Source organism: Malaclemys terrapin, chromosome 4 (assembly GCF_027887155.1).
Source record: "Malaclemys terrapin pileata isolate rMalTer1 chromosome 4, rMalTer1.hap1, whole genome shotgun sequence".
In the NCBI taxonomy this organism is placed as follows: domain Eukaryota; kingdom Metazoa; phylum Chordata; order Testudines; family Emydidae; genus Malaclemys; species Malaclemys terrapin.
Window position 1 is genome coordinate 131,609,010 of NC_071508.1, and position 13,060 is coordinate 131,622,069.

General features: G+C 43.2%; 1 protein-coding gene across 1 annotated transcript; it reads right to left on the reverse strand.

Annotated features, from left to right (window-relative positions):
• Window positions 1–1,690: 1,690 nt before the first annotated feature.
• HSP90AA1 (heat shock protein 90 alpha family class A member 1) lies at window positions 1,691–12,812 on the reverse strand. The gene is made up of 11 exons (XM_054026414.1): window positions 12,703–12,812; window positions 10,645–10,803; window positions 10,178–10,544; window positions 9,382–9,515; window positions 7,822–8,130; window positions 6,949–7,114; window positions 6,409–6,599; window positions 6,089–6,236; window positions 4,166–4,434; window positions 2,671–3,004; window positions 1,691–2,435 (listed from the first exon to the last, which is right to left on the reverse strand). The coding sequence occupies exons 2-11, from the start codon at window positions 10,801–10,803 to the stop codon at window positions 2,326–2,328; spliced, it is 2,187 nt and encodes a 728-aa protein (XP_053882389.1). The 5' UTR covers window positions 12,703–12,812; the 3' UTR covers window positions 1,691–2,325.
• Window positions 12,813–13,060: the final 248 nt, after the last annotated feature.

The following is a 13,060-nucleotide window of genomic DNA, read 5'->3' on the forward strand; positions in this document are numbered from 1 at the left end:
GGTCCAATAACAGATATTACCCCATACACTTTGTCTCTCTAAAGAGTCTGGTGGCAGGTGGTTGTAGAAATATTCAGAGCCCTTGGAGGAGACTTGATAGTGCCTGTCTGCCTTCTTAGAGGTGGGAGCCTTGGAGGCAGGGGTTTGCCAAAGGTCCTTGGCTGGTTCCAACCAGCTTTCATTTACTGGCATTGCCATTCCACCAGGGACCTATAAGTGCAGAATGTTGAGAAGTTGTGAGACTAGTCTTGCAGCACTTCAACCAGAATTTCCAGGGCATTGACTATTCTCCTGAGAAGTTCCATTGTCAAGCTGGGTTGGAAAGACAAGATCATTCTCAGGACAGGTTGGAGGTCTGCCTCCTTCAAGTTCTCCTGCTCTCTCTCTGGACTGGACACATGAGATGCCTTCTGGATGAGAACCTTCCAGAGGTCTGTGAGGGAAAGGTGATCTTGCTATGGGTGCCTGAGGAAAAAAGTTATTAACCTTCCATTAAAAATGATTACCCACCTTTTGTAACTTGTTCTTTGAGATGTTGCTCATATCTATTCCAGTTAGGTGTGCACATGCACTGTGTGCACAGCTATCAGAAACTTTTCCCTAGCAGCTCCCTGTCGGGCTGGCTGTGGAGCCCCCTGGAGTGGTGCTGGTATGGTGCTCTATATAGGACCCTGCTGGCCCGACCCCCCCTTCAGTTCCTTCTTACCACCAGTGACAGTTGTTGGAACAGTGGTCTCCTGCTTGCAAGTGTCCCACTAATCCCTAGCTCTTCTGTTACTCTCTGTAAATAGTTCCCTTTGTTCATTAGTAGTTCACAGTTCTTAGTTGTTAATTATAGTCTCACTACTTAGCAGGTTGGGGGGGTTCCACCTCCAATACACACCCTTACTGGCTTCAGGGAATGATGTCTCAGGGCTTCAAACGCTGTAGTTCCTGCACTAAGCCTATGCCCACAGGCAACCCCCATGACTCCTGCCTCCGGTGTCTGGGAGACACTCATCACTGGGACAAGTGTAAGATCTGCAAGGCTTTCAAGCCTCGCACCAGGGCAGATGGAGGGTCTGCAGCCCCCCACAGCTGCAAAGGTGGCTCTGACCATGGCCTGGCTACAGCTCTTCGGCCTCCTGAGGCGCTGCCCCAAGGCCAGGATGGAAGCTGGAGTTGGGTTGGGGTAAACCACGTGGGCAGCTGCAGACCCTCCACCTGCCCTAGGTCGGGGGCCAGAGGAACAGGGACATAGGCTGGGGGCTGTTCTTGGGTCCCTCCCTCTCAGGCCAGTGGAGGTGTCTGGGGTCCCTGGCCCAGCTATGTTTTTCAGCTTGGCCAGAGGGTGTGTACCAGGGGAAGAAGAGTGGCAGGGGTTGGGCTACCGAGGGGGCATGGCTTCATACCCTCCCCCGCCCCCCCCTGGGCACACACACACTTTTAGGTAGAATCCATCACCCATGGGCAGAGTCTAGGCCCCTGCCCCTCTTCTTCTGGCCAAGGCCATGCCCTGCTCCTTGCTTTCAGCCCCTCCCACCCCAGATCTGGAATCATTGGGCAGGGACCACAGCACAAGTCTTCACCCTGGCTGGAGCTCTGAGTCCCAAGCTGGCTTTCAATTATGGCTCACTTGTCTCCAGAGAATCAATTAGTATGACTGCCACACTTGTTAGTGAAATAACTTTGCATTCCCTCACAATGAAGATTCATTCATAACACTTTTATTCCTAGACAGCTCTAAGGTTGAACTGTACATGCAGAGTTGCATAAATCACAAGAGATTTACAGTGGATTCTATTCTATGGTAGAGTGCAATCCAAAATCCTTTTACAGTATAAAAAGACAAATTTTAACATCAAGACTGAAACATAGGAGCAGGGGGGTTAAAGCTTCCCCAAATATTTCAGCTCTTCTAGATACCTAGTTACTAGGTACCGTATGCCAGACATGTTTAGTGAGTGAGGAGCTGTATAACAGATTACAACTTTTAAACATCCAGATAGCACATTAAGTTACTTTTCCCATATTTCTGGCAATAAAGAACAAGCTGAAACCCCTGCCATCTGCAACCAGCTCTTATAGACAAAATAATCACTTCCTTGCCTGTCTAGGGTGTTACAGTGTTAATGCACCAAGAAAAACACATTCCCTTCGTATCTCACATTAGCTAAAAAAAAAAAGGTAACAAAAATAAGGTATAACATCTTTGAAAATAAATATAAAGAGGGAATGCAGATCATGTCAATTTTTTTGGCAGGTAACATTCATAATATACAAAATATAACTTATTCAAATTAGCCAAGGAAACAGCCACAAGTTTCTGTAAGCTAGCTGGCTATTTCAGTCCACTTCCTCCATACGTGAAGTGTCATCATCGCCTTCAAGTGGTGGCATCTCCTCAGCAACCGCTGGACTAGTTTCTTCTGTAACAGCATCATCTTCATCAATGCCTGTACAAAAAACACGATTGTACAATTAATATATTTCCAGATTATCTTAATCTCTAATACCAGAGTTCAGGACAGAAACAATTTCTATGTCCTTCATATCATAGGCAGGAGTGATTACTCAACTGCACCCTCAGTTATTTGGACAAGAGGAAATGTTGATCTACAACCATTAAATTCCTCCCAAGGACAATAAATATACATGAACTAAGATTATAAATTGAACAGGCTTACTTACCAAGACCAAGTTTGATCATTCTATAAATACGGTTAGCATGTGTCTGGGGATCCTCCAAACTGAAACCAGAGGACAGGAGTGCGGTTTCATACAACAAAATAACCAGATCCTTCACTGACTTGTCATTCTTGTCAGCCTCTGCTTTCTGCCTTAGTGTTTCAATGATGGAATGGTCAGGATTTATCTCAAGGTGTTTCTTTGCTGCCATGTAGCCCATTGTGGAGTTGTCTCTCAATGCTTGTGCTTTCATTATCCTCTCCATATTTGCAGTCCAGCCATATGTACTTGTTACAATGCAGCATGGAGAAGTCACCAAACGGTTGGAGACCACAACCTGTTGAGTGGAAGCATTAGTTGTTACCACAAAGTTGGTTTCTGTAGGGTTTAAGATACTAGATATGCTGAACTGCAGCAATTGTTCTAGAGTACCTGCATAAGCCAAGTGACAAAATACAGAGGAGCTATGATGCAATCAACATTTGTATATCCACATCATAAAGTGGAATTTGAGGATACTTTAACTATTAAAAGTCCAATGGACAGTCTAGTAACTGACTAATCTTGTTTCACTCTGATTGGAAACCAAAGCATCTCCCACCACTTGACAAACTGATTATAAAACTACATGTTCCAACCCTACTTTTTTGGTGGGGGAAGAGGAAGTAGTAACCACTGTACAGACAGACTATATGCTAGTTACTACTGTTGGATACAAGAAAAAAATTGACTTTAGTGTTTGAGTCATGCCTTAATTTTTTTTTTTTTTTTTTTTTTTTTGCATCTAAAGAGATAAGGGGCACACAGATTGCCTGATCATTCTATAGCAGGGGTCGGCAACCTTTCAGAAGTGGTGTGCTGAGTCTTCATTTATTCACTCTAATTTAAGGTTTTGCAAGCCAGTAATACATTTTAATGGTTTTTAGAAGGTCTCTTTCTATAAGTCTGTAATATATAACTAAACTATTGTTGTATGTAAAGTAAATAAAACATTTTAAAAACCTAAGAAGTTCATTTAAAAATAAATTAAAATGCAGAGCCCCCCGGACCAGTGGCCAGGACCTGGGCAGTGTGAGTGCCACTGAAAATCAGCTCGCGTGTCGCCTTCGGCACATGTGCCATAGGTTGCCTACCCCTGTTCTATAGTTTATTTAAAAAAAAAACTGCTAGTAATTTTAGTACAAGACATGGAGTATTAAATACTTTCTGCCAAGCTACACCAAGTAGAACAGTTTATTTTACACATTCTTCATTCTTCACCTTGCCTTAAAACACACACTTAACCCTGAGAAGTGAGAAAGTGTTCCATATGAGACAGGAATTATAGACTAGCAATATTTGTGGTGCTAGAACTCTTAAATGCTAGGAACATGGCTGACTAAAGGCTGTCTCATTAACAGCTAGACCATTGCTCCCAGTAGCCTGTAAGAGCTTACTAATCAGAAGAGTGATGTAACAGTTGGGTTAAGACTGCCTACAAACAGTGAGATGTTCATACCTTTTCCACTTTCTTTTCAAGTATGTCTTTCATGATTTTGCAGAGGTTTTCAAACTTTGCCTTCTTCTCCTCCTGTTTCTTTTTCTCCTCTTCATCCTCTGGAAGCTCCAAACCCTCCTTTGTTACGGAAACTAAGGTCTTGCCTTCAAATTCCTTTAACTGCTGCACGCAGTACTCGTCAATAGGTTCAATCATGTAAATTACCTCCAGACCATGTTTGCGAAGGCGTTCCACAAAAGCAGAGTTTGCTACCTGATCTTTGGTTTCACCTGAAAGAAGAATTCCATTTTTCAACTTAAGCCACAACTACTTGACTACAGTAGATGACTATAGAAAACTGTCCCTTCTCTAGGTATCTGAGATTCTCATTTAAGTAAGCTTGAGTTGTCCCAGAAGAGCAACGGAGCAGCAAACAGTCAGGTTGTTCTGGACAGACTACTGGAAATGGAAGACTGGCTAAAATGCTAACCTTGTTTTGGTGCTTGTTGAAAGGGGCCTTGCAACTTCAGCCTAAGGTGCCTAGAATAGCTTGTGAAGTGCACTACTGAGCCACCCTGAGGCCAGCAGTCTGAGGGACTGCTTAGAAAAGTGGAGTTTCCCTTCCTAGGTGTCAGATACAACCCTGAAAGGACATTGGCTTTCCTATTTGTCCTCTGCAAAGAGGCTTGCACCTGCTCCCTCAACAGGTTCAGGCTTATCCTTGAGCAGCACTGAACCTAGTCATGAAATCCAGAATCTTGAAGCCATTTGCCTAAGGCCACTTGATTTTGATGCTAACCCACATATACCCTTTTAAATAAACTTCTTAAAATCTGGGTGTTTATCAGGATGAAAGATAAGCTACACCTGGTCCCTTAATCATGTAGGCCTAGCAATCCATAGCTGAAGGACAGCAGCTGCAGATTGGCAATACCTACTCCAGAAGAGATCACAGCTCATGAATGTAGCATGTTGTACTTTTAATCTCCAATTTCTCAGACAGACATTCTCAAACACTAGGTGAAGTACCTCAGGAACGATAAGAAGCCAATTTAAGTGTGTTGAGTTGAAGTTTGAGACTATCACAAAAAACTTCTACTTCATTGTCACTGTTGTCCCCTGCCCCCCGAAGGGGGAAAAAAGAAAAAAAAAAAAAAAAAGGGAAGTAAATTCAAAGATAAGGAATAGCCAAAAAATGGAGACTGTTCCTGTTATTTCAGAGGCTCCCTAGCAGCTGCATTCCTGACTGGAATGTTTGCAAGGTATAAATTGGGGCCATATGAATACCACTAGAAACCTTGTTTGTGCCCAGGGCTGCTTCTCTCAAAACACAGCTACATGATTCCTTGACATGAGACTGGGAACAAAGACCCACAGATGTCTCAACTCCGAGTATGAAAAATACTCAAGCATGACATTTAGAACACAGATGCTTGTCATTAAGTTTCCATCAGATGCTCAGAAGAGAGATATTCACCATGTAGCTTGCCTCCTTGTGCATTTTCCAACATGCAAAGATATTGTTGTGTGGAGTTCACCTGCATATACCTACTAAGGGCTTAAATGCAATAACCTTACTTCAGACAGGGTATGTCTGTCTGTCTAAATAAATACATACTTCTAAAGAAAGTAGTTTTAAGTTAGAGAGACTCACCCTTATGAAATGCCACACATGTTTTTGTATTGCTGACCCACTTGTTCAATTATAGACTAATCCCAACATGCAGTGGTATTGTGACAGCATGTGGTATGATATCCTATGGAGCAAGAACTGCCAATCCACAGCAAGACTATTTAAAAGACAGATAGGACAAGTTGGAAGCTATGTACTACCTATGGCACAAGTTCCGGTGCCTGCCTGAGAGTCATTAAATAGCAAGCAAAGGTCTAGTACATTCAGAAGCTTTTAAAAGCCAAAACTGAAAGTAACTGCAGTTGAGTTACCTGTAATGTAATATATGTGTTTCTGGTTTTCCTTCATCCGAGTACAATAGTCTTTCAAAGAGACCATCTCATCACCAGATGCAGAAGTGTAGTACCTCAACAATTCTGAGAGTTTCTTTCGGTTTTGGGAATCTTCATGTATGCCAAGCTGGGGGGAAAATAAATATATATTAAAAAAAAAAACTCACCTTTTCAAACTACATGCTCATATTGTGCAAGTGCCAATAATAAAAAAAAATATAATATAAATCATTTGATAGAGGCCACCATGCAAAATAGAGAGAGACAAGTTCTTGCTAAAATACTAAAGGGTCACTAACCTTAATATTTTTAGAGAACTGCTCATAAAATTTCTTGTAGTTCTCCTTGTCTTCTGCTAATTCAGTGAAGAGTTCCAAGCATTTCTTGACCAAGTTCTTTCTTATCACTTTCAGAATCTTGCTCTGCTGCAGCATTTCACGGGAAATATTTAGAGGCAGATCTTCAGAGTCCACCACTCCCCGCATGAAGTCTGTAAGAAAGTACGTGTGTCAAATCTTGCAAACTAAGAGAAAGATCTTTACAATGAAATTAATCTTAATAAATTAGATATGCTCCAAATAAATATATAGTCTAGGACTTTTTTTTTTTTAATTAGAGAGTTCCTTTTCTCCAAAACCTTAAAGAATCAGATAGATAATCAACCCTCTTCATTGTTCTGTCTTACTCGTCCACATTCACATCTTAAAGAAAAAGACAATCTTATTTTGGTCACTATTTATGGTCTCACAAAAGATGTTTCTATTAGAAAGCCTTTTGTCCACCGGTGTACATGACAGGAGTTCAGAGGAATGTTACTTCTCAAACAAGGGCCTACTTACTCAGATATTCAGGAATTAGCTCCTCACAGTTATCCATGATGAAGACTCTGCGTACATACAATTTAATGTTATTTTTTTTCTTTCTGTTCTCAAACAAATCAAAGGGTGCACGTCTTGGGACAAACAGAAGAGCTCTGAATTCCAGCTGCCCTTCCACAGAAAAGTGCTGCAAGAAAGTAAGACATGGTTTAAGAATCTTTTAAGTTAGCTTGATGCATTTTACACTGGAAGACATTCATGGCCACTTCACTGAGCTCGGGCTATGACATCCAAGAGACATTCTTGACATCTTCACTAATAAAATGTCATTGCTCTCTTAATCAAGGTATACCCCTAGTCTCCACCAGTATGTAGCTCTTAGTGGAAGGGATGTTCTCCGAATACTGTAGAATTTGAGCTCTACAGGAGGTTCCCATTCTCTTTAGGCAGGGCTCCTGTGGTGCCATAAGAACCTACCATCCATTATTTAGTTTGTTTTGCATGTATTCACCTTGATTGCCAAGGCAATTCCTAACTGTAGAAAAACTTTACCAATCAGCGCCTGAGATAAATGCTGCTGCCTACATTATGTTTAATAACTTAACTTGGTTTTACAAGGCCTATACTTTCTACTTTGTTTCAGATGTGCACAAATCAAGAGATGTAACTTTGTATTTTCTAACTTTAGGATATTCAGTTACACTGAGTGCTACAGCAGTTTTAGTAGGCATATACTGCAGCTTTCATCACCCTCAGCCAAGCAGAAAGGTCTCTTCAAGTACTGAGGTGTCTTTTTATTAAAAAAAGGAACCTAGACAATACCCAAACCACACAACTGAGGTAGGATCCACTGAGGTAGCCATTTCGATTTCAGAGACAACAAGTCCTACTTACTTTCACTGCTAAGTGGTCTTCCCAGTCATTGGTCAGGCTTTTATAGAATTCTCCATATTCCTCATTTGTAATATCATCTGGATTCCGGGTCCAGATTGGCTTGGTTTTGTTGAGCTCCTCCTGGTCAATGTATTTCTCCTTAATCTTCTTTTTCTTCTTCTTGTCCCCATCTTTCTTTTCTTCCTCCTCATCAGAGCCAACATCCTCAATCTCTGGTTTGTCTTCTGTCTTTTCTTCTTTTTCCTCTTTCTCTTCTTCCTTTTCCTCTGCCTCATCGTCACTTACTTCCTTATCCCGCTCTTTTTCCACCTAAAAAGATTAGAAATTTAAGTGGAAGATGGACATCACAGCATGTTATACATGAGTTAGAAACCCTGATAATAATCTTTCCATGCATGCCCACGTCCTCAACAGTTTGGGGCTTGATTGTCACAGCAATCTTGGATACCCTATACACACACGCACTGCAACCACCAAGTTCTCCCCCTTGCTCTTCCTAACCTCTAATTAAAGATTTAGTGTAGAAATGCGATAAAAATGAAGGGGGAGACAATTGTAACTATTGCACTTGGTTTTCTGTTACCTAGCACCCTAGTGTTTAAGCATAAGAGAATAAATCAAAAAGTAGTAGCACAGCACAATCCTGAATAGCTAGACATGGTTTGTGGCGGGAGGAGGGGGAAACAAGTTTATTTGGTGAAAGCCTTGTTAAAAAAGGCAGAAGGAGAAATATTTATCAAGTCATTTAAGTCACTTTAAGGATGCTCTGTAAGGAGGGCTTCTGATTTTTAGTTTCAACTGATGAACAGCAACAAAACAGCTCTGATCAATCCAGATTTCATTTTTCTTGTATCCAATAAAGATCAGAAAAACATCAGAACTGGTTACTTGTCTCTAAGGGGCTGTCTACACAGAGCACTAATACAGACTACAAGGGTGTCATTTCTAAATCACACTAATGAGTTGCATAATTGTTCCACGTAAACCCTGCTGGTGCACACTAAAGGTTTGAAACATGTTAAAGTGCATCAGGGAACATTAAAGAAATTAATTTGTTACAGTATAGACCAAGAGAAGACCCTGAAAAAACCCTAGTCTTTGGACAGCTACACAACTCAGAAATTGCTAAAATAAACCCCCAAACAGAAAACATCTGTATATGAAACTAAAGTTTACTGAAACCATTAGGTTTAACAGTACATCTTTAATGATGTACTGTGTTATGTCACTCAGTGCCCATCACGTTTATCTTTTACTCTATTCTGTGACTCCATGTATGAAGAGAACCAGGTCTGACAGCACTGTTGATTGGCAGGAGTCCCCAACAGCAAGTGAAGAAAAACAAAAGATACTTATTCAAATGTTATCTATACACACTACACATTAGTATATTAATGATTTTTAATCTGGTGTATCACTTTAGAATAAAAATTTTGTACTGTTGAGATACTATGGCTAAACCTTCTATTGTACCACTAAACATTATAATGTGGTCATTTTATGAAGTGATTAAATTTTACTAGTTTAATTTACTGTTAGCATTCCAACCTGAACACTTACAAAGAGTGTAATTGGATAACCAATGAACTGCGAGTGCTTCTTCACAATTTCCTTGATTCGTCTTTCCTCCAAGTACTCTGTCTGGTCTTCCTTAAGATGCAGAATAACCTTCGTACCCCGGCCCAGAGGTTCCCCTAGAATAAAGATTTGAGAGCTTTACTGCAAGCACCAGTAAAAGTGTGTTTAGCAAGGTGCCAGTTTAACTAGTCAGGTTTTTTCATCTTGATCAGAAGATTCTAATTAAGCACCTTATGCCTAAATTTATCCACATTATTTATGTCCCCAATTTATTTGGGGGACACAGGTTTCCTGTACACCCACATCTACATAGTATTTTTATACTTACTTCCTTGTGTCAGGAAGGTCACCTGCACTCACGCTTTTACAATAATGTATTAGCCCTCCTTTAGATCACATGATCTTTAATACAAGATATGCACCCTACCTACAATCCCTGCAGCATACAAACAGCTCCCAGCTCCCTTTGTAGTTGAGCTATCCTCTGAAATAGAAGTTTCTTATCTGAACCACTACCTCACATTCTTATCCTTTTCACAAGAGAAATGCAGGAGCACTGCTGCACTACCATTGTAATTTACTTACAACTGTGAATCAATTTTGCAGCAGAGGTTAAGAAACACTACCCCTGAGGAGCAGTTGTTTTAACTGCAGTTTAGTCTAACATGATACCGTATGCTACTGCTGTTCTATCTTCAAAACCCTTCCATAATATGGGGAAACACATGAATGAGGGGCTGCTTTAGAGCTACCTGTGCAACAGAATGTTAGTACTTACCATTATCAAGTCTTACAGTGAATGATCCTCCAGCAGAAGACTCCCAAGCATACTGCTCATCATCATTGTGCTTGGTGATCACTGTTACTTTCTCAGCAACCAAGTAGGCAGAGTAGAAGCCAACACCAAACTGACCAATCATGGAAATATCTGCACCTGCCTGCAATGCCTCCATGAAAGCTTTGGTGCCAGATTTGGCAATAGTACCCAGGTTGTTAACCAGATCAGCTTTGGTCATCCCTATGCCAGTATCCACAATGGTCAGGGTGCGATCATGCTTGTTGGGAAGGAGGTTAATTTTCAGATCTTTTCCAGAATCTAGTTTGCTTGGGTCAGTCAAACTCTCATATCTGATTTTATCCAGAGCCTACAAAACAAGAGGCAACTATCAGACCCCTCAACACACTACTTGCATTTAGGTAGCAATGTCACTGGCTGCTAGTCACTTAATTATTTCCATTACTTACATCTGATGAATTAGAAATCAGCTCTCTCAGGAAGATCTCCTTGTTGGAATAGAAAGTGTTGATGATCAGAGACATCAACTGAGCTATTTCAGCCTGGAAGGCAAAGGTCTCCACCTCCTCCTCCATTGGTTGGTCTTGAGTCTGCACAGCTTCTGGCATCTGTAGAAATAAGTGAAGTTGTAGGTCTAAAAGACAGCTCTGTAGAATGGCTCTTAAAACAATTACATAGTATTCTTCACCTGTTTTATGTTCAACCACTAAGACTTCTTTTAACAAGTACCACCACTTCGGGATAGAAGGGTTGTTGAGAGCATGACTTATCTATCAGACTAAGTAAGAGAACCCCAGTTGATATTCTCTTCCTGCTGGCAGTGAAGAGCACTCCAACTCCAATTCTTATACCCCTTATCTGGAAAGACCTGGCAGTGATGGATGAGCACAACTCTCTGCTCCTCAGGAGGACAAAGGTTTAAGTACCTCAGCAGCAATTTGCCCATTCCTTAAAAATGCATGATAGGCAGTAAGGCCAATATTGTGAATCCTTCAGGATTCTTCATCCTCAGAGTTGCAGGAGCCATTTAGAAAAGGAGAAGAAAGTGAAACTGTGTTGAATACTTGAATTGGCTTCTAGATGTTCTGCCTTGTTTGTCTAAAAAAATATGTACTTTTACACAAGTCAAAAAAATCTAAATGAGTTTCCAGAGCATCTAGGGACTATCATTCCCTCCAATCAAGGACTGGATACTGTATGCAGTTAACATTATAGTCTAAACCAAAATTCCAACAATTAAGTTTAGCTTTATACAACATTTGGGACTAGAAAATGATTTGCAAAACATACCTACACATATACCCTTAAATTCAACTCACAGTAAGTTCAACTCACAATCGGAGTATTGTTTCCAGCAGTCATCTAATTTTTTTGCTGAGTGATTAGTCACAAATTGGAAGCTCTCACCTTAAGGCTGCAGAGCAGCATAGCTCATACAACCCAAAGGTGTATATGTGCAACTGCATTGACTGTTTAACAGACAATGTGGCATTTTGTTGCTCATACCCCTCACCCAGGCAATGGTACTATACTTCAATTCTAAGAAGAGATAAATTTGGTATAATCCATTTATTACTTCTTAGCTGCAAAAGAACAGGTTTCGCCAGTCTGGGGAGCCCAGTGCCAGTGTCATATCCTTGTTCTAACTGCTACAGTACCGGCTTAAACCAAATCCAGGTAAAGCTCAGAGGGAGACCTCCCTAGCAATGTGCTTCTCCAGGGCAGTAGCGCTGTAAGATGCACCACAAATATCCACGGAGAACCGGGTCAAATTCAGATTCCAACCTCCCCCCGCGGTGGGTACTTGGTATAGTTTACAACAGGCAGAGCTGGAAACCGGGAGGCATCAGCGCCTCACTCTCCCAAGAAACGGGGGCACGGCGCCCCCTACAGCCTCCGGCCAGGAACAGATTCTAGAAACTGCCAGAGCCTTCCTTCCCCACCCACTCGCCGCAAGAGCGAGTCCCTTGCACACACACACACACCCCCCTCCGGGGCCGGTCCCCGCCCCCGCCTCAGCGGGACCCCCGCAGCCACACGAGCTACCCCGACAGCCCCTTCTCCACCCCCCCCCGGCACGTGAGCCAGCCTCGTCCCGAGTCCGAGCCCATCACCGCCCTTGCGCAGCCAGAGCCGGTCCCCTCCCGTCCCCGACCCTGCTCCGGCCGCTCCGTGTGTGAAGCGGGAGCCAGTCCCCTCTAGGAGCCGCGTCTCTCCGCTCCCATCAGCGCCCCAGACAAGCGTGAGTCCCCGCACAGCCGCCTGGGGTCACTTCCCGCCACGCCAGACACCGCTCTGTGGGGGGCTCTTTCGGCAGGCGCTGCCTGCAGCCCTTACACGGCCCTGCAAGCGCGGCTGCCGCGAGCAGAGCCGCCTGTCTCCGTTCCGCGGCGCGAACGGACCTCCGCCTCAGCCCAAGTCACCCCCCACCCGCCGGCCGGAGAAGGAGCCGCTGAGAGGTCCAGCCTCCGATACATCCTCCGGTCACTGCTGCCTCCGCGTCTCACCTTAGCGGCGATAGCTGTAGCGGCTCCTCTCGGTTAACCGTGCTTCCCTCTCCGCACTAACAGCGCTAGTACTCGTCGCCTCCCGCCCGACTTATATACCCCCGGCGCCGCCTCCTTCCAGAACCATCGGGAACCTTCACTGACAGGCACGGGGGTGGCGACTCCAACCCTCATCACGGGGGGAGGGGTCGGGGGGGGAAGCTGCTGGGGAACAAATGCGCATGCGCCAGAACGAAATTTCTCGTTTTGCGCACGCGTTTCGCGGTCAGCTAGCTGAGGAGACTGCGCATGCGCCATCCGGAGCCCGGTTCGCGCGCGCGCTCCCTTTCCAACAGTCACCTCTGAAGGGGTGGGAAAT

What these genes read in the sequence shown, in the direction of transcription:
- HSP90AA1 (XM_054026414.1), bottom strand. Translation starts at nt 10,803, where the DNA reads ATGCCAGAAGCTGTGCAGACTCAAGACCAACCAATGGAGGAGGAGGTG. An exon ending in AAGACCACTTAGCAGTGAAA is followed by an intron (nt 7,115 to 7,821) that starts GTAAGTAGGACT and finishes ACTTTCTTGCAG; the next exon opens with CACTTTTCTGTGGAAGGGCA. An exon ending in AATGATCAAACTTGGTCTTG is followed by an intron (nt 2,436 to 2,670) that starts GTAAGTAAGCCT and finishes TTTTTTGTACAG; the next exon opens with GCATTGATGAAGATGATGCT.